The 21,309-nt window shown below is 35.5% G+C and overlaps 3 protein-coding genes across 8 annotated transcripts; 1 reads left to right on the forward strand and 2 right to left on the reverse strand.

The window, feature by feature from the left end:
* Positions 1-275: 275 nt before the first annotated feature.
* Positions 276-5,965, reverse strand: LOC142553171 (uncharacterized). 6 transcript variants are annotated; one of them, XM_075663218.1, is made up of 3 exons: positions 2,639-5,965; positions 2,192-2,281; positions 276-1,076 (listed from the first exon to the last, which is right to left on the reverse strand). In XM_075663218.1, exon 1 carries the CDS (start codon positions 5,814-5,816, stop codon positions 2,745-2,747), a length of 3,072 nt encoding a protein of 1,023 aa, XP_075519333.1. In that variant the 5' UTR covers positions 5,817-5,965; the 3' UTR covers positions 276-1,076; positions 2,192-2,281; positions 2,639-2,744. The 6 variants fall into 6 exon arrangements, with proteins under 6 accessions (XP_075519333.1, XP_075519329.1, XP_075519328.1 ...); XM_075663214.1 differs by lacking the exon at positions 276-1,076 and adding an exon at positions 2,052-2,094; XM_075663213.1 differs by lacking the exon at positions 276-1,076 and adding an exon at positions 2,052-2,111.
* Positions 5,966-7,100: 1,135 nt separating this feature from the next.
* LOC142553172 (transcription factor ICE1-like) lies at positions 7,101-9,994 on the reverse strand. The gene is made up of 5 exons (XM_075663219.1): positions 9,817-9,994; positions 8,632-9,748; positions 7,694-7,933; positions 7,429-7,599; positions 7,101-7,341 (listed from the first exon to the last, which is right to left on the reverse strand). The coding sequence occupies exons 2-5, from the start codon at positions 9,745-9,747 to the stop codon at positions 7,258-7,260; spliced, it is 1,611 nt and encodes a 536-aa protein (XP_075519334.1). The 5' UTR covers position 9,748; positions 9,817-9,994; the 3' UTR covers positions 7,101-7,257.
* Positions 9,995-16,545: 6,551 nt separating this feature from the next.
* Positions 16,546-20,674, forward strand: LOC142553174 (ATP-dependent Clp protease ATP-binding subunit ClpA homolog CD4B, chloroplastic-like). The gene is made up of 9 exons (XM_075663220.1): positions 16,546-17,110; positions 17,248-17,363; positions 17,439-17,561; positions 17,669-17,854; positions 18,254-18,469; positions 18,708-18,925; positions 18,994-19,069; positions 19,149-19,238; positions 19,335-20,674. The coding sequence occupies exons 1-9, from the start codon at positions 16,546-16,548 to the stop codon at positions 20,514-20,516; spliced, it is 2,772 nt and encodes a 923-aa protein (XP_075519335.1). The 3' UTR covers positions 20,517-20,674.
* Positions 20,675-21,309: the final 635 nt, after the last annotated feature.

Consider the following 21,309-nt stretch of genomic DNA (forward strand, 5'->3'; position numbering starts at 1 on the left):
TTTAAGTATTGAGTAGATCTCTTATAAGACGGTCTCACGAATCTTTATATGTGAGACATGTTAACCTTACCGATATTCACAATAAAAAGTAATACTCTTAGTATAAAAAGTACATGTCTCGCAAAATACGAACCGTAAAACTCTCACACAAGTTTTTGCCTTGAGTATTACACTGAAAGACATTTTTTTGCTATATTTTGATTACCATTTGAGGTGGCGTGAAGTTTTTCAACCTTTGAGCATGCATCCTCACCGTTTCAGGTCGCAAAGCCGAAACCATGAAAATCTTCAAAGTTTTGTTAAATATTGTGTAATGAAAGATTTGTGCACGAGCACGATACGATTCACTTATTTCCTTTCATAGTTTTTGAAATTTACATTTCAATAAACATGTGGTGATTCCAATATGGCCAAAACTTCCAAAACTGGTTGCGGGAAGAGCTACTGTGCAGAGTACAATGTTATGCACAGTAGAGATCATATGAGTTCCAAATGACCCTGACGGTGATTCAATTTTGGGCGAAACTTCCAAAATTGTTGTTGCGGGAAGAGCTACATACTTTGCACATCGCCGTGCTACACAATAGAGCAGTTGGATCGTGCGAGCCCCATGTGCATAGCACCAGATCCATTTCAAAAACTTGGGTGGATGGATAACAAGGATAATAAGGTACCAAAATTGATTCATTTTTTTTCTTTCGTAGTTTCTGAATTTACTTGCAATAATCATGGGCACCTTGAAGCCAAAAAAATCCCAAAAAATGACCCCTGATGGTTATTCAATTATGGGCCAAAACTTCCAAAACTATGGTTGCGGGAGGAGCTAGTTTACATAGTATGTACCATGCTATGCACAGTAGAACCATTGGATCATGTGGGCCCCAAATGACCCTGGTGGTGATTCAGTTTTGGCCAAAACTTACAAAATTGTGGTTGCGGGAGAGCGACGGTGCACACTACCACTGTTATACACAGTGGAACAGTTGGATCATGTGAGTCCATATGCACAGCACCGGATGCATTTAAAAAAACTTGGGTGGATGAATAACACGGATAATAACGTACCATAATTTCACCTGCCAAAATAAATTTTACAAGTCAGGAGAACATGGGAAAATGACTGGGGATGCTGCTTCTCTGCCATTGGCCAACATTCTAAAGAAAATAAGAAAGCAGTGTTCTCAAAAGAGTTAGATTGATGAACATAAGGAGACAAATTAATTTCAAAATACCTGTAAAAACCAAATTTCACATGCAAGATTCTCCATTAACAAAATTTCAAAATTAAAATATTTGCACTCAGAAAATATCAACTGCGTGGGAAAGAATCATGTCAAAGAAAGTGGAATGTGATGAGATTGTTTACTCAATGAGCATGTATTAATATCCATGAACAAACAAAATTTAGGAGCTGACTTCTGTATCTTTGGGGGCCTGACAAATTTCCATCCAAATATAGGATACAACACGGTTAATTTCTCCAAACCAAATATGATCTCTTTTTTTTCTCTTGTAATAAAATTTCAATTTTCATTTTCCTATTAAATTAATTGCACGTTTCTCATGGATACCTCAGAAAAGATCAGAAGACCATAATATAGGAAACTGGTAAGCAATTCGATTCGAATAAGACCAAAAAATTATAATTTATGAAGTCGACTCAATTTAACGATATGTTCCCAACTCAATAATTATCTTCTTCATAAAGTCATCCATTTTACTGAATCTAAAGTTAAAATGATAAGAAATGATAAAAGGGAAACACATCAAATCTTTTAGTAAACACCACAAGATCAGTGAAGAAAATAAATAATACATCATACCGAATTCATGTAAATTCTGACTCTTTTCTTCTGTCACGTGTATAATCTGTATAATTTGTTCCGTCTCCATTCTCATCCCACAACCCAGCACACGGATCGGTGTAGATATTCTTCCTATTTTTGTCTAGTATTACACGAGACTGAATCTTAAATACGATCATATACTGTTTTAAGAATAATAAAGTCCAAAATTTGGATCTCTCTATTAAGAATACTAGAAAATCTAACCTTTATTCAACAATCCGGGTGTGCTTACTGTATAAATCCTAGGCTGGAACAGAAACCCACCTGGAAGTTAGACTGAAGAACATAAAGACTTGGATAGAATGACTCGTGAGTGGGAAAAAACTACAAGTAATGTAGCATACCATTTCGTAAATTCACAGGAACAGAGAAGCATCAATGTATTCTCATTGTTTTTTGCAGAAAACGTCATGAGATCTTTGAATAGCCTGTTGCTGGCAAATTGACAATTGAACTGTTAGCAAGCTTGAAAGGTAAAGTAATCTTGAATTTCAGTAACAAATGACCTGATAAAAACAAATTTGGAAGCCATGAAAAAGAAAATTTGGGTAAGCAGAGCATCGAGTGTTTGCAGCTAACGATTTATCTCCAAGAAAGTCATAACAGGCCAGAGAAGCTCATTGAGAAGCATGAAGTTGTACATTTTTTAACAGAAGAAGAGATCAAGATCAGGTACGCTTGTGACTTGGTTAGCTCAAATATGTACCATCAGGTTCTTAGACACCACCACATCAAACGAGTACTGATTGATAAAGATAAAAAAGTCAAAAGCATCATTTCAGAATACTCACAACGTGGGATGGCGAGATTGATGCCACATTTGTACAGGTACTGACAGAGCTTCACAAATCTATCGCCAAGAAATTGCTGCTGTATACATCCTCTTAATTATTAAACTTAAATCTGACATGCGACTGCTGGCGCTGCCTGCCCAAAGAGGTCTATATTGTTCTCAAAGTCCCCAGTTTGATATTGGTTGATTAACTCATCTAAATTCAAGGCATTTGACACCCACCCAAATCTTACCATAGCATCAAGAATTATACCAAGTTCTTCACCACAACCTGCTTTTTTCAAACCGCAGACCAAGGTACTGCATGTGGCAATGCTGGGCTTACACCCTTCCTCTCTCATTTTATCGAGAGATGCCAACAGCTCTGAAGTTTCTCCATTGCCACACCAGGCCCCCATCAATATCTCACTTACCTTTCCTTTTAATACGCCCTTGTCAAAAAGTTCATTCAAAACCTTAAATGCCTCGTCCAAATTTCCATCTTCATAGTGTGCATCGATAATCAACCGGTACACCACTTCATCAGGCTCAATACCCTTTTCCACCAAGTCATTAAATAGAGCAAGCATCTTGGAACAATCCCCTATTTTTCCATATCCCTGTAAAAGGGATGTGTACGTCACATTTGTGGGCATTATACTCCTGTTTTGCATCTCTAGAAGAAGATTCTCTGCTTCTTTCATCATGCCCTTCTTACTACAATGATCAATTATTATTGTGAAGGTTATGTGATTAGGCATGATCTTCCTATCAACCATGTCTTCCACCAACTCAACTGCTTTAGTCAAGTTTCCCAATTTGCAAAACCCGCCAATCAAAGTGTTGAATGTCAATACAGATGCAATACCCCTCTTCATCATCCTATCGAACACGGACAACGCATTCTCCATATCCCCTTGTTTGCAACAACCATTGACAAGTGAATTGTAAACAAAACCATCAGGCTGAACCCCCATTGACGACATTTCTTCCAATAGTAGAAATGCTTTGTCCAAATTTCCAGACTTGCAGTATCCATCTATCATTGTGGCATATGTCACCTCATTTGGTTTTAAGCATAGGCCATAGAGTCCAGCAAATACTTCCTCGGCTCTCTTTATCTCACCCGATCTAAACAACCCACCTATTAAGGCATTATAAGTGACAATGTTCGGATTAATGCCCTTCTGATGCATTTCGTCATGAAGCCTGAAAGCCTGAATCATATCACCTTGCCTACAGAAGCCAGAGATGAGGGATGTATAAGTGTAAACATCAGGCACCAATCTGTTGTCGCAGAATTTGGAAAAAACTCTCATTGCTTCTATCAATTTCCCATTCTTTGAAAGACCATTTATAAGTACACTGTATAGTTGCACATCTGGAAGCAACCGACAAGTTAGCATATGATTAAATATAGAAAAGGCCTGTGTTGTGTTCCCGTGTTTGCAGAGACCGTCAATCATGGCTGTATAGTTAAAAAGATTTGGAGCTATATTTTGATCAAGCATCTCCATGAAATAACTTTCCGCAATCTTCATTTGCCCTACCTCCATATATCCAGAAACTAAAGCCCCATATGTGAAGGCATTTGGCCTTAATCCCCTCTGCCTCATTTGGGTTAGACAATCCCTAGCTTCTTCGGTTCGTTTCTCCTTGCAAAGGCCAATGATGATGGAATTATAGCAGAAAACATCAGGAAAAATTTCATTTTGCCACATATCATCCAAAATTTTAATTGCCTCTTCATATTTACCTTCTTTAACATAAACTTTTATGATGGCCGTGTAGATAACAGCACTGGGTTTTATACCTGCAGCCATCATTTTCTCCAAGAAAAGATTGATCTTTTGGTGATCTCCCAAGCGGCTTAACTCGTTAATTATGGTACCAAAAGTGTATGCAGAAGGTGTCAAGTTTCTTTCATTCATCCAAATCAGCATTTCAGAAACCTTATCCATGTCACTTTCTCGACTATACCCCTCAATCAAATAATTGTATGTCTGGGTTTCAGGATGAATTCCTATTTTAATCATCTCATGTATCAGGTTTACTGCCTTGTCCATGTGGCCACATTTGCTGAGCCCATGAATAACAGCATTATAGGTCACCAAATTCAATTTAATCCCATGTTCAAGCATTGCATCCTTAATTCGAAAAGCATCATCCACAGCACCATCTTTCATGAACCCATTAATCAAGGCTGTATATGCAATATGATCTGGATTCAGGCCTTTTTCGCGCATTTCTTCCAAAATCAATTTTGCTTCTAAAGACCTCTTGTGCTTGCAAAACCCATCAATAAGTAATGTATATGTGTAGTTATCAGGGATCAATCCCATCTCGAGCATTTTCGCCTTTTGCTGCAAGGCCTCGTCAACTGCACCAATCCCACACAACCCTTTGATTAAGACATTATAGGTAACCACATTTGGATCGCATCCATTCTCTCCCATCTCTAGAAGCACCCTTTTAGCTTCGCTTATATTCCCTACCTTGCAATGAGCAGAAATAACACTGGTATAAGTATATACATCGAAATGGATCTTGTTTTCCAGCATTCCCCCATACACCTTCCAGAAAAACTCGATCTTATTACACTTCAACAAATCATTCAATAATGAATTACAACACAACAAACTAATATCCATGTCACCACCTTGAACACCAAGAAAAACAGAAACAGCCTCACTCCACATGCCATTTTTTCTGTACACGTCGATCAAAAGCTCAAACACAACTGGCCTGGACCTAAACCTCTGGCATTCGTTATAAAGATTCAGAATTGAGTTCAAAATATCAGCCACCGAAACCCGGGCCTCTATCATTTCACTCAACACATTAATGGCAGGCGAATAAAGATTAGAGCTGCTCAAAACCAATGCTAGAATGGACAAAGAAAGCAAATTTTGAGGATTACCCAAATGCTGATTAGACCACTTATAGAAATCAAGGAGTCGCCTGGGATGAATCGAAAATTCCGTTCTTTGAAGCACTGAGTTCACCACATCGGAATTAATTCTTTGTGGGATGTTTGAAGATTCCAAAAGTAATTGCCAATTGTTGTGCTTCAAAATCTTGGTGATTTCTGCAGCTGTGACCTCAATCTCTACGGGGCTATGGGAATATCGCCTTGATTTGATGGACACACAAAGCAACCTTATTTTCTTGATCAACTGTTTCTGGTGCATCCCCATGGTATAGGTTTCCTGCGAGAATAACGGCACCACTTTCTCGAATTTCCTTGTTTCTCTATACGAATCTACAGTACAAATTCGCCATTATAATGTGTACAGAGATCGCAGTGGATATTTTTCCCGAACCAGAAATGCAATGAAAATTTAGAACTACAAATGGGCCTGGAAATCGGGGCTAACTTTACCGTGAAGCCCATTCTGTTCACTCGTAAATCGAACCTCGGTGTCCATCAAAACGGACCGGCGAGGCGGGCGGTCGCTTTTTTTCCCGAGTTGAAAATATCAACTTAACCAATTTTGTGTATAATTTTTTGAATTGAGACGGGTCGGCCCGCAACTTACATTAGGCTGGGCAAAATAGGTGGTATTATGGTGATTTTTGTTTTTATTTTTATTTTTTTTAAATAGTATTTTTAATTGTATAATGACCCTTCACTAATTTTTATAATTAATGTATTACTTTTATTTAAATATTAATCACAAAAATATTACCAATATCTATAAACGTACAGGATCATTGACTTGCTTGGTCCTTTTGGATGCATGGTACAATTGAGTTTGAGTACGTGCCTATTTGTTCGATATTTACTTAATTGACTACCGTGCATAGGTTACTGTATAATTCATTAAACATAGAAGAAATTTAAAAATAATAAATTTTATTATGAATATAATAATTTATTTTTATGAAACAATATATTATTATTATTATTGTTGTTGTTGTTGTTGAAAATAATCATATTTTAATTTTTGCTATCTAAAATAAAATGACTGCATAATAATAATAATAATCACTTATTATTAAAAAAAATGATTGCATATCTCACAAGCCAAACAGGGTATGCATATTTACATTAACTTTTTCTATTTGTTGTTTATTTAAAATTTCTTATATATGATTCGTAATGTAGTTCTGGATAAAATTAAAATTTGGTATTTTTCAATCACAAACTTTTTAGAGTATTTACTATAATACAAAGTCATTCAAACTAAAATGACCATTAAAAACATAAATAGTTTTTGAAATACTATGGGTAGTTATAGAAAAAATTATTCTATAACATTTTGAAAATAAAATTGGTTTGAAAGTTTCAACAAAATATGCTCGCGTTTAAAAATCTTTTTCATGAGTCGGATTGAATCAAAAATTCGTATCATAAAATTGATCTGTGAGATAATTTCATAAAATTTTATGTGTTATAAGATAGTGGGTTTGCATGCAGACGAGGATAGACCGATATTAGAGAGAGGAGTTGCGTTACTAGAAAAATTTTGAGACGAGGAGGAATAAAACAACAAATTTATCATAAACAAGTTAATAAGAGATTGGGAAACGAACCATGCAAGTTGAGAGAGTGAGATTCAGTACTATTAAAAAGAAATTTTGTTTGATTCAGACATAGCAAGATGAAATGCAGATCCTCGAAATCTTGTGAGAAACTCATACCACGCCATGGAAGGCCGCAGAATCCAATAATATCGCTTTGATTTGGTCGGGGTGAAGGTCTTGGCCTTGTTTACATTGCTGAAAACACAAGGAAATCGTAGTTGAGTCGACTAGTACTTTATCATGCATGTTGCAGGATTAGTAAGGAGTAAAATGGGTGGTTACCTCGGCTCGAAAAATATCTAATGCAAACCCATTAAAGCAGCTAATAACAGCTTGCTGAATGTCCAGGCCGAGGTTGTCCAGAGCCCTCATAGTCGAGAGTAAAAGCCCTGGCCTGCGGCCACAAAACATATGGATTTTCACCGCTCTCCCTTCTCTTAGCCTCACCTCAACCTATTGATAATTTTGCAAGGAGAAAGCAATTTCCTCATTTGATAAAAAAGACTAATCTTCAGGACAGAAAAGTGTTTGCAGTGAAACCTCCTACCTTAGCCGGTTGTCCAGTTGGGATCGAGCCTGGATTTGGGAATGTAGCTGGGGGGTAAAGTTCTTCTTTAACAAGAGTCGAAAGTCGGGGACCAGTGGGTGTCACCGAATAGAAAGTCGACGATGGAGTTGGAGAGGAGCTAGAAGGGGTCGATTCCAGCTCATCATGGATGTCGTTGATCTTTTGAAGAAGTTCCTTCAAGTAATCGATTGCATCCCCAAGTATAGATGCCCTGTCCATCTTTGGGAAGAATGGCGTCAAAATTCTCAGTATTAATTCATTTATACGCTACCAAACTATGGATTATCTAATTACAAGCAACTAAAACCCTGAAAAACATGTGATTCTTCCCTTCTCAATCCTGAACAAAAATTGATCTTCAGCAAAAGAGGTCATGAAAGAATATTCGGTCAAAGCATGATTTCCAAGTATGTAGCATCTTACTTTAGTATCATAGGTATCTTGGAGTTACGGAAAGCAAAGAGTACAACTTCTTAGTTTGCTAGCAAAAACTGTTGACTAATATTTATATTTTGCATTGGAGTCCAGGTGACAAGATAAACAAATTTAGTGCTTATCAAATTCCACATGCAAATGAAGAAATAAATTTGAAATGGTCCACGTCCAATCAACAGCTTTCAAAAACAACATATAATTTGCTGTCAGCGTTTCAAAGTGTAAGATGGCATTTGAATCAGTTCATAGATTCCATGTGAGTAAATTAAATGCCATCACACAACTTTAATATAGATACCTCTCAAATCAAAATATGCCAATCACAAACCGATACTCATTAATGATTAAACACAAAGAAGATACTAACTTCACATGAAATCAAAAACAAATAAAATAACAAGATGGCTCAAACAGAGAACGGAAAAGCTAATGAAAACATGTCGGAATCATTCACGAGAAATTTGCAGCAAAGAATTTCATACCTTGCTGATCTTTGGAACAACTGACCTCAACATGTAAAGCCTATCATTGAGCTTCTTCCTCCGGCGCCTTTCAGCCATCAAATTCTTAGCTGGAAGTCCCTTCTTCTTCCCACCCGTCACAGTGCTATTTGCATTTGAGCCATTTCCACCATTTTTACCACTCCCTTCCACCTTATTAACACCACAATTCTCCAAGAATTGATCATCAGAGTCATAATCCAGGTTAGATTCCTCGATGCTCACATCATTCCCACCACATAGTTTCCTCTCCTTATCATATCCTTCCATAAAAGTTGAACTATTTGGAGACATCAAGCTCATTTCATTTAACTCGCCATCTAAATTCAAAGACCCCAAATTTTTGCTATCATTATCGGTAAGATTCTTCCTCAGGGCAGCCCTCTTCTGGAAAAGAGTAGGCCGTGCTCCAACCGAGGCAAAATTTTCAAGTGGCTTCAAAATCTTGAACCTATTGAACAAGGAATTTCCCTCCATCAAGCTTTCCCCGTGCCCAAACGCACCAAATCCACCACTTCCTTGGGGGGGAAATTGGAGCAAATTATCAGCGGAGCTCGAATTAAAAGCACCAAACTGTGCCTGAGCACTCAAATCACTGAAACCATCACCAAGAATCCCACCGCCCCTATTCAAAACATTTTCAAGATACCCATTCCCATAACCCAAATCAAACCCTCCCTCCAAAGTAGCGTTGTTAAGCATCGGGTTCATTAAATACTTCGGGGGCAGAAAATAGTTTACCTGATCACACTGATCAAGATTACTGAAAACTGAAGCTGAAGTTGGGGAACAAGACGCGGAAGAATCCACTGTCTGTAAAAACAGCCGACTGCTGTCAGCTTCAGGAAATCCTGATGAAAACGAGATACCATTAATACTCCCTAGGTGGTTGCCGGTGGTGCCTGTGGCGGAACCTCCGCTCCCGCCGATGTACCAGTCATCCTCTGCAGCTCCAATCATGGACTTAAAATTCGAAAGCGCACCTAATTCCATCACTTCTTCATCCACCAGCCCACCATTTTCATTAATTTTTTGAGCCCATGACTCCGTTTCATCCCCTCCCGTACCATCTTCAGCCCAAACCATGCCAGGCAACATCCTGCGAATTTCTTGATTTAACAAGCTTTATCGTAAAAAGAAAGAAAAAAAAAGAAGCAAAAGACTAACAACTTCTCAAAAGGGTGACTCTGAATCAAAGAGAGGATTTCGAAGGTGACACGCGAGAAGAGAGAGGCTGAGGAGAAGAGGGAATGTGGCGGAAAGAAGAGGGATATCGCAGACAAATGAAGTGTCTCTGCATTTATCTCGACGACACAACAACAAAAAATTATAGGCTGTTCTCTGTTATGTCTCATTGTACATAGGGACTGGTAAACCAGATCATTTTTTTATTATTTTTTTTTCTATTTTTGTCAAAATGTACTAAATTTTAATTAAATAATTCTCAATAATTTGTCATCATGGGATACATAGCAAAACTGTAAACATGTGTGTTTTCGATTTGATTGTGATTTCTTTTTAAAAAAATTGTTGAACTTAGTTCAAACATTAACATATAATTTTTTTTTACAATCATATGCACAATACAAATCAAAGACTCTTACAAATTTTCAACTTTGCGAGAAAGTTTTGTTAAATTTGTTTGATATTAATATCAACGTTGATAACTTCGTTATATGTTGTTATCGTTGTGATATCATGTTGGAGAGATGATGTTAAAGACAAAAACTTGTGTGAGATGGTCTCACGGGTCGTATGTTGTGAGACGTATATTTTATTTGGGTCATTCATGAAAAAATATTGATTTTTATGCTAAGAGTATTACTTTTTATTATGAATATCGGTAGTATTGAACCGTCTCACAGATAAAGATTCGTTAGACCGTCTCACAAGAGACCTACTAATAGATAGTAGGACGTGTTATTGAGATTGTTAACATATTTGTATTCGATATCTCACTAGTTCTTTGGATGACTTTTATTCTATAATTCTCTCTTTTATGACATTTAAAGTTGAATAATTTTAACATAATTTAGTAACTAAAATAGTTTCATTTCTTTTTTGACAAAATATTTTCCCTTCCGCATACGAAATTGTTGCTAATTTAAGAGAGTATACGTAGGAGAAGTTGCTTTCAATTATTTACCAACTAAATCTACCCACGTTAAGACCATGGACTATTAATGTCGTATAAAACATGGATTTTAGTACTTCCCTATTGGTACACTTGTGTGCTCCATTGTTCACAAATTTTACTCAAATTTGGTTGTGCCTTATTACATTAGGTAAATTAAAATGTAATACGAGGATGTTTATAGTGGGACGATATCACGTATCTTTATAAATGAGACGGATTAATTATGTCATAATTTATAATAAACAAATATTATTTTTGACATAAAAAATAATATTTTTTCATGCGTAATACAAATAGAATGTTTGTCTCACAAAGTTGACATACAAGACGGTCTCACATAAGTTTTTGTGATTGAGAAAGTACCTCGGAATTGAAAGTTGCAGAAAAGATGGATTTTTTAATAGCATCTTGTCAAATAAGTAGTTGTACCATGATTTGTATATATACGAAAAAGATGAACTTATCGAACTCTTATAAGATCAAATGATTGGATTAATTTGATTATAGACAATACCATAAGACGATATGTGCATGAATTAGGAAATGCATTCTAAAGTGTCTCCAATTTCATCATGCAAGTTTACAAGAAAAATGGATCAAATGTATACTTCTGACATTTTAAATAAAAGGGGTGTAAATCTATCAATTTTATTGATCTAAATTGAGAGTGTTGTTATTTAACATGTTAATTCATTGATTATTAATTTAAAATTTAATTGCTCATGCACGAGATTAAAGAGGTGAATTGGTTATAGACTTTTAATGACTTTTGCGGAGTTTAAAAGTATAGAGATATTTAATCTAGACTTTTTATATGTTCTATAAAATTTTGGTGATATACCACATGACTTTTAAAAACTCTACAAAAGTTTAGAGGTAATTGAAATGTCAATAGACTTTTAATGATTCCATAAAATTTTATTAAATATAATAATTAAAGACTAAAGTACAACTATAAAATGTCAAAAAAAAAATTTATTGATCCTAAATGTTTCGATGATTATTTAATTGAGAAATATCTCAAACTCAAATACTCACTTTCATTTATGTTAAAAATGATATCAATACAAACACTAATTAATTCATTCTTTTCTCTCATAAACGTTTTTCTTTTTCTTTTAACTTTTTAAAAAATTGCAAAAAAATTAAAATCAAAATATTTAAAATCGTTCATTTTATTTTTCGAATTCTAGTCACAAAAATTTGCGAAATTTAAAATTATATTCATTAAAAATTTAACAATAATTTATTACATTACATAACAAAAAATATAATATTTTATTGATTCATATATTGAAAATGATAATAATTGTTTTTAATAAATAAAATTTAGTTTTTTTGTTAATTAATATATAACATTTTATATTTAATTATTTTTTAAATAATTTTAGCTAACATACATCTTAATTTTAATTATAACTCAAAATTCATATTTTAATAGTGAATAAAAAAGTTTATTCACTTGAATATATATATGTATGTGATTGATTTGATAGAGCGATTATTAACAAAGTTGTTCATATACGAGTATTACATGTCATTGGATGAAAAAATTCTTGGAACATTACAAAAATAATGCTTGTGTATAGTTGTTTAATGAAACACACACGACACATTTTTTTTGACATATATGTGTTATTTTAGAAAAATATGATCTAACTTCTCAAATTTTTTCTAGTGCAAATATTTATAGTATTACTGAGCTTATTAAAATATGTAAACCATCATTAGGTGATGATTTTTTCATATTAGGTGCACATGTCGTATTTTAAATTTGTGTATTCAAGACGAACTAAAAAATTTATCGTCACATATTCAACCAATTAGGAACGCAATTCATTATTTATGAACACATTTCAAAGTTATGAAATGTTGTGCCAAATTTTGTAAAATAAATGGTATGAGACCTAGATGGTTTGCACGAGAAGTTCCAATTCGTTGAATTTAACATATAAATTATTATCATTGTCTTTTGAATATAAAGAATTTTTATGTTATTTTTTCATCAACATATTCAAGCTCGTGAAATTTATTTGTTTTCAAATCAATGGAACATATGCACTAGTATTCGTGAACTTTTTAAAGTTTTTAATGATGCTAGTGATCAATTATCTTGTATTTATTATCCTATTTCTCATTTAATTTTAACATATTGTTACAACATTGTATGTATATTAAATGTATTCATGTCATGGAAGAAAAATAAGAAAAAATATTTTACAAATTGGTAAAATATTTTTATGCGTTTTTTTAGAACATAGATTTAAATTAGACGGTTTACAATAAATGTTAACATTATTATATCATGAATATTTGGACCCTAATATGAAAACGGTTCCTAGTATCACATTTATTTTGTTTAATATTTAAATTCATTTACATTATATTTATAATGAATATAACACCAAATGTAGTGGACAAATTATTCCATATGAAACACAATCTTCTATCATTAGTAATATTATTTCTAAACTTATTAAATCACAAATTTTATTAAATGAAAAAAAAATTGTCCATGAGAAATCTTAAGTTACAGTCAGGAACTTGAGAATTATTTTATCAATATTTTTAATTTTAGTGATGCAGACGAATAAACTTGCGATATTTCGCGACGATAGTCATAAAAAACACAAAAATATTCAATTTTGTTTATAGTAACAAAAAAAATTATAGCTTACCTCGTTTCAACTGTAGCAGTAGAGAAAATTATTATTATTGAAGGAAACACATTGGATGAGAGATATTTGAGCTTAAAACATGAAAATTTTAGGAGCCCAATGATCGGTCAAAAGCTGCTAGTCGAACACAACATATTAAAAGTGATGAAGAAGATCAAGACGAAATTCGGAACGACAAGAGGAAATGCGAGTGAATGTGATTGAACATAATTAAATATAATAATTTTTTTATATATAAAATGTTAAAAATTGAAATGTAATAGAATTTTTATTGGAGAAATGTAATAGATTTTTTTATTGGGATACTAAAATATTTTATAAAGTTTTTATAAGTTCTATTGTGCAAGCTTTTTTTAAAATCTATATATTTTTATTATTTAAATGTTTTATAAAAAAGAATTTTTTTTTTCAAAAATAAAAGGTTCGAACTGGACCTGGAACCAATAGTTAATCAGACCTGAATCGTCTTCTATGACTCAGAAACAGTCACGAGCGGGCCAGTTAAGGGTAGAGATTGTCCCGACTCAGACCCGGACCTGACCTACACGAGTGGACTCTATGTAAGCAATTCAAAATTAAGATTATTTAATCTTTCATATGAATAACAACCTCGTACTGTTATTTCATTAATCGATATTAACAAACAAAATATTACGACACTCCTATCCTATGACGAGATGTCAAAATGAGTTAAATATGTCGAATTCTACCGCATAGTGGTGGATTAATGTGGTTGTGGGCCGACCCATCCCAACCCGCCAAGTTATACACAATTAGTCGGTCTCTTATGAAATAATCTCACGAATCTTTATTCGTAAGACGAGTCAATTTTACTCATGTTTATAATAAAAAATAATAATTTTGATATAAAAAATAATATTTTTTCACTGATATTTAAATAAAATATTTATATCCTAAAATTAATTTGTAAAATCATTTCACGTAAATTTTTGTGATACACAATTAACTAATCCCGTCAGACCAACTCGTAATACTACCTAAAATAGATAACTTTAGTTGATAATTTTTCAATAGGCTGGACACAAGGGAAAACACAGGGCAAAGCGTGGAGATAAATCCACGAAGAACGACTGAGCGAGCATCCGATTATCTTCACAATATCTATATTTTACCCTCTCTTCTGGATAAATTCAGCCGACCCTCTTCTCGAACACCTGGTTAGTCTCCGTATTTCTGTTCTTCCCCCTCCTTGATTCTGCAAGTGATTCTTCAATACTATTCATGTGGGCAATGTGTTGATGTTCTTGGCTCCATTAATTTAAATGGATTTCAGTTTAATTTAGGGCTTTCTTAAAGATTGGAACTCTGTGTTAATTTGGGTTTTGTTGAAAATAATTGACTGCCGAGAAGTCTGTGATGTCATGGTTGTATTGAATATAGATTGTTCAATTGGTTGGTTTTGTGAAATTATTTTCATTGTAGATGTTATTGGTTCGATGTCTCTATGTACGTTTCAGTTCGATTGAGTGTTTTGTTTGAAGATGAAAATAATTGATTGGTAAAAGTTTGTAATTTCTTGGTAGTATTGATCGTTGAATTGGTTGATTTTACGCAATTAATTCTGGGTAGTGCTTCAATATTGATGAAATGGTAGAGGTTTGTTTATCTACTGCGCACTTGTTTATGGATTATGTGAGCTGGCACTATGCGGTAGAGATTAAGTTTAAATTTAATTCGATATTAATTAGTATTATTATGATTATTATTATTATTATTATTATTTTGTCTATCTATATGTGAGAACAAAATTGCATATGAAACTCGTCCTCAGGTAAGCTCTGGATGGTATTTTGCTTTTTTTTTTTGCAGCGATTCCCAGAATGATGTAATTATCTTGCTCAGTTGTGTGTTTGCTTTTGCATTGTAAATTGCATGGTTGCTATTCGATTTAGAAATAAACTGGGATTATTGAATATTTGAATTGTTTTTGTATCATCCAAATAGATTTACAGTTGTTAAAAATGTTGGAAAAATTTAATCGCATCCAGTATTGTTTGGGAACCTGTATGATGTTTTTATATAAATGTGCTTTTCACTAGCTCCAGCTAGAAGAATATCAGTTGTAAACAGTATAAAGTTTTAGTCGTTAATTTCTCAGCTTTGGACATAAGTACTGTTATGCATACCGTTTCTGAAGTGATGCAGCTGGGAATATCCAGATGGATAATTGCAGTTGCTGACTCCTTTAACCAAGATGGGTTGTTAAATTTTTTTATTTCGGAACTGTTACTTTCATTACAATATGAATTTTGGAAAAAATCTTGTCGCTTTTGGAACTTTCATGTGATCTACGAGTTGGCTTCATAACTCTCCAAGTGTTTTTGTTGTGAATTTTGTGGAGTTATTTTCATCCTTTCATATTGTCCATTATGGATTTTTTTTTGTTTTTAGGCGATGCTAAGTGATTTTGTAACTATATGAAGTTAACAGTGTTTGGAACCAAGATTCTAAAATTCTCTATGCGCTACTCAGACGCCAGCCTAGTGCCTAGCGCCCAGGGCCCAGACGGGGACTAGGCATTGCTAGGCGGATTGCATGATATCAACATAATAAGATGATTTTGGTGTGTTAGGGCAAGACAATAAATCACATTTCTTATTGGACATTGGTTTATGGCTTTTAAAAAAATACTATTCATTTTTATAACTCGGCTTTTAATTTAAATTAAAAGTTCAAAAAAGTTTTCAAAAAAAAAAACCCAAAAAAAGCCCTAAAAAAGGTAATTATTCGAGCGTCTAGAGCTGCCTAGGCTAGCCGACTAGCATTTTTTCGGTGCGGTCGGCCAGTGCCGGCCGTCTAGGTCAAATTTTAGAACACTGTTTGGAACATTTTCTAGTTGAGCATTGTAGTATACAAAGTTCACTTTCTCTCATAGGATGCCTTTGTTGCTGCTATTCATGATGCCACTTTGATGATTATCATTTTACCCGGGAACATCGAAAATCTCAGTATTTTTTATGCATCCAAGTAAAAAATTCATGCTCAGAACAATTTCCTGATCAGTTCGTCCACAGCTTCCTAATTGCCGATTGACATATATGCAGACAACTAGAGGCAGTCATGTCACATGCTTTGGTACAGTCTACCAATTTACCTTCAGCTGGTTTGACAAAAAATGGAAAGTTCAGGGGATCTAGTAAAACAAATGGAGCAGTTACTATGCTGTGTGGTTATCAAACAACTCCCTTACAGATGAGGAATTTCTCAGGATTGCGTGGAGTTAATACCTTAGACATGATGGTTCGACAAATTGGGCAAACACTTCAGTCCAGGGCAGCAGCCGCAACCTTTGGCAGGCGAGGGAGAAAATTGCGAATGGCACCACGAGCCATGTTTGAGCGATTCACAGAAAAAGCAATAAAAGTCATAATGCTTGCACAAGAGGAGGCAAGACGGCTTGGACATAATTTTGTTGGAACAGAACAGATATTATTGGGACTTATTGGGGAGGGCACTGGAATTGCTGCCAAGGTCCTCAAGTCCATGGGCATAAATTTGAAAGATGCCCGTGTGGAAGTTGAAAAAATAATTGGACGGGGTAGTGGATTTGTTGCTGTGGAAATACCTTTTACTCCTCGCGCGAAGCGGGTTTTGGAACTCTCATTAGAGGAAGCCCGCCAGCTTGGTAACTTGTTTTCTGTCTATCAGCATCATTGTAGTAATCATAGTAGTGGCTTGCAAAGTTTGGTCGGATTTTCGAAGCTTTGATTTCGATAAAAAATGCAGTTTGGACATTGATGTTGACATTGGTTCTTGATTCAGGTCACAATTACATTGGATCAGAGCACTTGCTCCTGGGATTGCTTCGTGAAGGTGAAGGTGTGGCAGCACGAATTCTTGAAAATTTGGGGGCTGACCCAAGTAACATTCGAACACAGGCAAGTAGCATCACCTTATTTCCACTGCCCACTTGATAATGTGTAAGAAACTGAGAGAATCATTTGTGCAAGTAGGTTATTAGAATGGTAGGTGAGAGTGCAGAGGCTGTTGGAGCTGGTGTTGGAGGTGGGAGCTCTGGGAACAAGATGCCTACTCTGGAGGAGTATGGTACAAATCTTACCAAACTAGCTGAAGAGGTAATTCCTATTCTTCTCGATATCTTTGAATTAGAAAATTGGAGGCCTAAGGCCTATCACTAGCTGACGCTATCCATCCTAACGTTATGGTTTATCTGCCTTTTCAGGGTAAACTAGACCCTGTTGTTGGAAGACAGGGCCAAATTGAACGTGTTACACAAATTTTAGGGCGACGCACGAAGAATAATCCTTGCCTGATTGGAGAACCGGGTGTTGGGAAAACAGCTATTGCCGAGGGTCTTGCTCAGAGAATAGCCAATGGGGATGTTCCAGAAACAATTGAAGGGAAAAAGGTAGGCTAGTAATAACAGCTCTTATGAAGAAAAGAAATATTGGAAGCCTCCTACCTTCTACTTTTAGTTAATTTGTGAGTTGATATAAGAGGTGGGGGTGATGATGTGACGGCATCTTCAAAGGTTAAATGATATAGATTTTCCTTCATTTTGTCATTAGAAATTTACTGGATAATGTGAAATGCAACAGTAGCCATACATATACTTGATTTCCCCAATTAAAGTTCTACGTATGTTAATATTCAATAACGGTTTATTATAAAGATTTTGGAATACTGTGTAGTTGAGCTAAAAAATTGGGTATTGTTGTTCCAGCAGTTTGTTTTTGTCATTATTATGTTTCTGGAATACTGCTTTATTAACAATGTCAAAATAGTAATTTCTTATGGATCATCTTAGGTTATAACCCTTGATATGGGTCTTCTTGTTGCTGGGACAAAGTACCGGGGTGAATTTGAAGAGAGGTTGAAAAAACTGATGGAGGAAATTAAACAAAGCGATGAAATTATTCTCTTCATTGATGAGGTGCATACTTTGATAGGAGCAGGAGCTGCTGAGGGGGCAATTGATGCAGCAAACATCTTGAAACCTGCTTTATCTCGAGGTGAATTGCAGGTTAGCAAAGTCTAATACAAACATTCGTTTGCAGTCTGAATTTTTTAGCAGCACAGCTTTCTGGATATTGCTCCATAATTTGACATGTAAAAGTGTGCCTTTGAATGATATTTGGGAACCTAATTTACATCCGCCTTCCGCCTTTATTTTCTGTTTTATGACTCAAGCGTGGATTTGCTTTTCGAGCATGATGTTGTGGCCTACATATCTGTAATGTTGCATATGGATAAAATTGCAGTGCATTGGGGCCACTACATTAGATGAATACAGAAAGCATATTGAGAAGGATCCAGCACTAGAAAGAAGGTTTCAGCCAGTCAAAGTCCCAGAACCTACTGTGGATGAAACCATACAAATTCTTAGAGGACTTAGAGAACGCTATGAAATACATCACAAGCTTCGTTACACCGATGGATCTTTAGTTGCTGCTGCTCAGCTCTCTTATCAATATATCAGGTATGTAGAATTTGAATTCATTCTTCAATACTGAACCTCTTTGAAGACCTTTGTTTTGAAAATTTCAGTGACCGTTTTTTGCCTGATAAAGCCATTGACTTGATTGATGAAGCTGGTTCTCGGGTCCGACTTCGCCATGCGCAGGTAATTTCCTTTCTTAACCGATCATAATTCTTTTCACTATATATAATGTAATGTGACACATTTTTCATTGCATCCACAGCTCCCTGAAGAAGCCAGAGAGCTTGAGAAAGAGCTCAGGCAGATAACAAAGGAAAAGAATGAGGCTGTCCGAAGTCAAGATTTTGAGAAGGTGATCATTTTCTGGCATCTATGATAGGCTAATTAGTTTGTGGTTTAGGATCTTGAGTTTCTTAACAAACTTAGTTTATGGTTTAAATAATTATAGGCTGGCGAGCTACGTGACAGAGAGATGGATCTTAAGGCACAGATATCTGCTCTTGTGGACAAAAATAAGGAGATGACCAAGGCAGAAAATGAGGCAGGGGACACAGGGCCTGTTGTAACAGAAGCTGACATTCAGCATATCCTTTCTTCTTGGACGGGCATCCCTGTGGAAAAAGTGTCCACAGATGAATCTGATCGCCTTCTCAAGATGGAGGAGACACTCCACAAGCGTGTCATAGGACAGGATGAAGCTGTCAAAGCCATAAGTCGTGCTATCCGTCGTGCCCGTGTTGGGCTCAAAAACCCCAACCGCCCCATTGCTAGCTTCGTCTTCTCCGGTCCAACTGGTGTCGGGAAGTCAGAGCTAGCAAAAGCTCTGGCTGCCTACTACTTTGGATCCGAAGAAGCTATGATCCGGCTTGATATGAGCGAGTTCATGGAGAGACACACTGTTTCAAAGCTCATTGGGTCACCTCCTGGTTATGTTGGTTATACCGAAGGTGGGCAGTTAACTGAAGCAGTCAGGCGCCGCCCTTACACAGTCGTTCTTTTTGATGAGATCGAGAAGGCTCACCCTGATGTCTTCAACATGATGCTTCAAATTCTGGAGGATGGAAGATTGACGGACAGCAAAGGTAGGACGGTGGACTTCAAGAACACACTTTTGATCATGACATCAAATGTTGGAAGTAGTGTAATCGAGAAGGGGGGCCGACGCATAGGCTTTGATCTAGATTATGATGAGAAGGATAGTAGTTACAACCGTATCAAGAGTTTGGTTACAGAAGAGCTGAAACAGTATTTCAGACCAGAATTCTTAAACAGATTGGATGAAATGATTGTTTTCCGACAGCTTACCAAGCTTGAGGTGAAGGAGATAGCCGATATAATGCTGAAGGAGGTATTCGATAGATTGAAAGTCAAGGAGATAGAACTTCAAGTGACCGAACGGTTCAGAGATAGGGTTGTGGAAGAAGGATACAACCCGAGTTATGGGGCGAGGCCTCTAAGACGAGCCATCATGAGACTGTTGGAGGACAGTATGGCTGAGAAGATGCTCGCCGGCGATATTAAAGAAGGCAACTCGGTCATCGTGGATGTTGATTCTGATGGCAACGTGGTAGTTCTCAACGGTAGTAATGGTGCACCTCCAGAACCGGCGCCTGAACCTGTGGTAGTGTAGATTTTGCATTTAATGCTAGTAATGGTGAAATGTTGTTTGTACTTGTGTTTGAACTTGTTTTCTTGCTGTGACTGGTGGAAGGTAACTCCAAAGCCAATCCATTGATTTATCCGGAACTGCTAGCAATATTTTGGAAAAATTTCCGTCTTTTTATCAAATGCTGTGATTGAGAAATTGACACTTGAAGCTAAAATGAAATTCAAATGAACAGAAGTAATTTAAAAAATATGGTGAAGATGTGGGAAACATCGAGTTAAATTTCGCCTTAAATGACAAGGTAATTTGGTAGGAAAACGAAAATGAGATATGAAGTCCCGTGTATCATGTATTATGTGATAGTAGTGGATTTATTATTGTTTGGTTAGGGAGATCAATGATTGATATTGTTTGGTCAGAAAGATCGATAACAGAAGGAATGACCAGTGATGAAAATTTGATGGATATGGACGATTTATGTATTGTCATTTATTATATGTGCTTGGTCATCTGTGTATAAGTTGTATTGTGATTTATTTTATGTGCTTGGTCATTTGTGTATGAGTCGAGTCTAAGTTAAGTCATCAATGACTCGTATCGAATGCATCAAACACACCTTCCCCTAAATTATTATCGAACCAAAATTTTATGTCGAGAATTTCGCGTACATTTAATGGTTCAATTAATTCATATTTGTCGATAATTTTATTTCCTTATGGATTTTTTAAATAATTGTTAATTTTGACAATATTCGTTCCACGTTTCAAGTAGTCACTTTAAAAATGAGCTGGTGTTTTTATCAACGTGCATTCCCTAA

The sequence above is a fragment of the Primulina tabacum genome, chromosome 8 (genome assembly GCF_025594145.1).
Source record: "Primulina tabacum isolate GXHZ01 chromosome 8, ASM2559414v2, whole genome shotgun sequence".
NCBI lineage: Eukaryota > Viridiplantae > Streptophyta > Magnoliopsida > Lamiales > Gesneriaceae > Primulina > Primulina tabacum.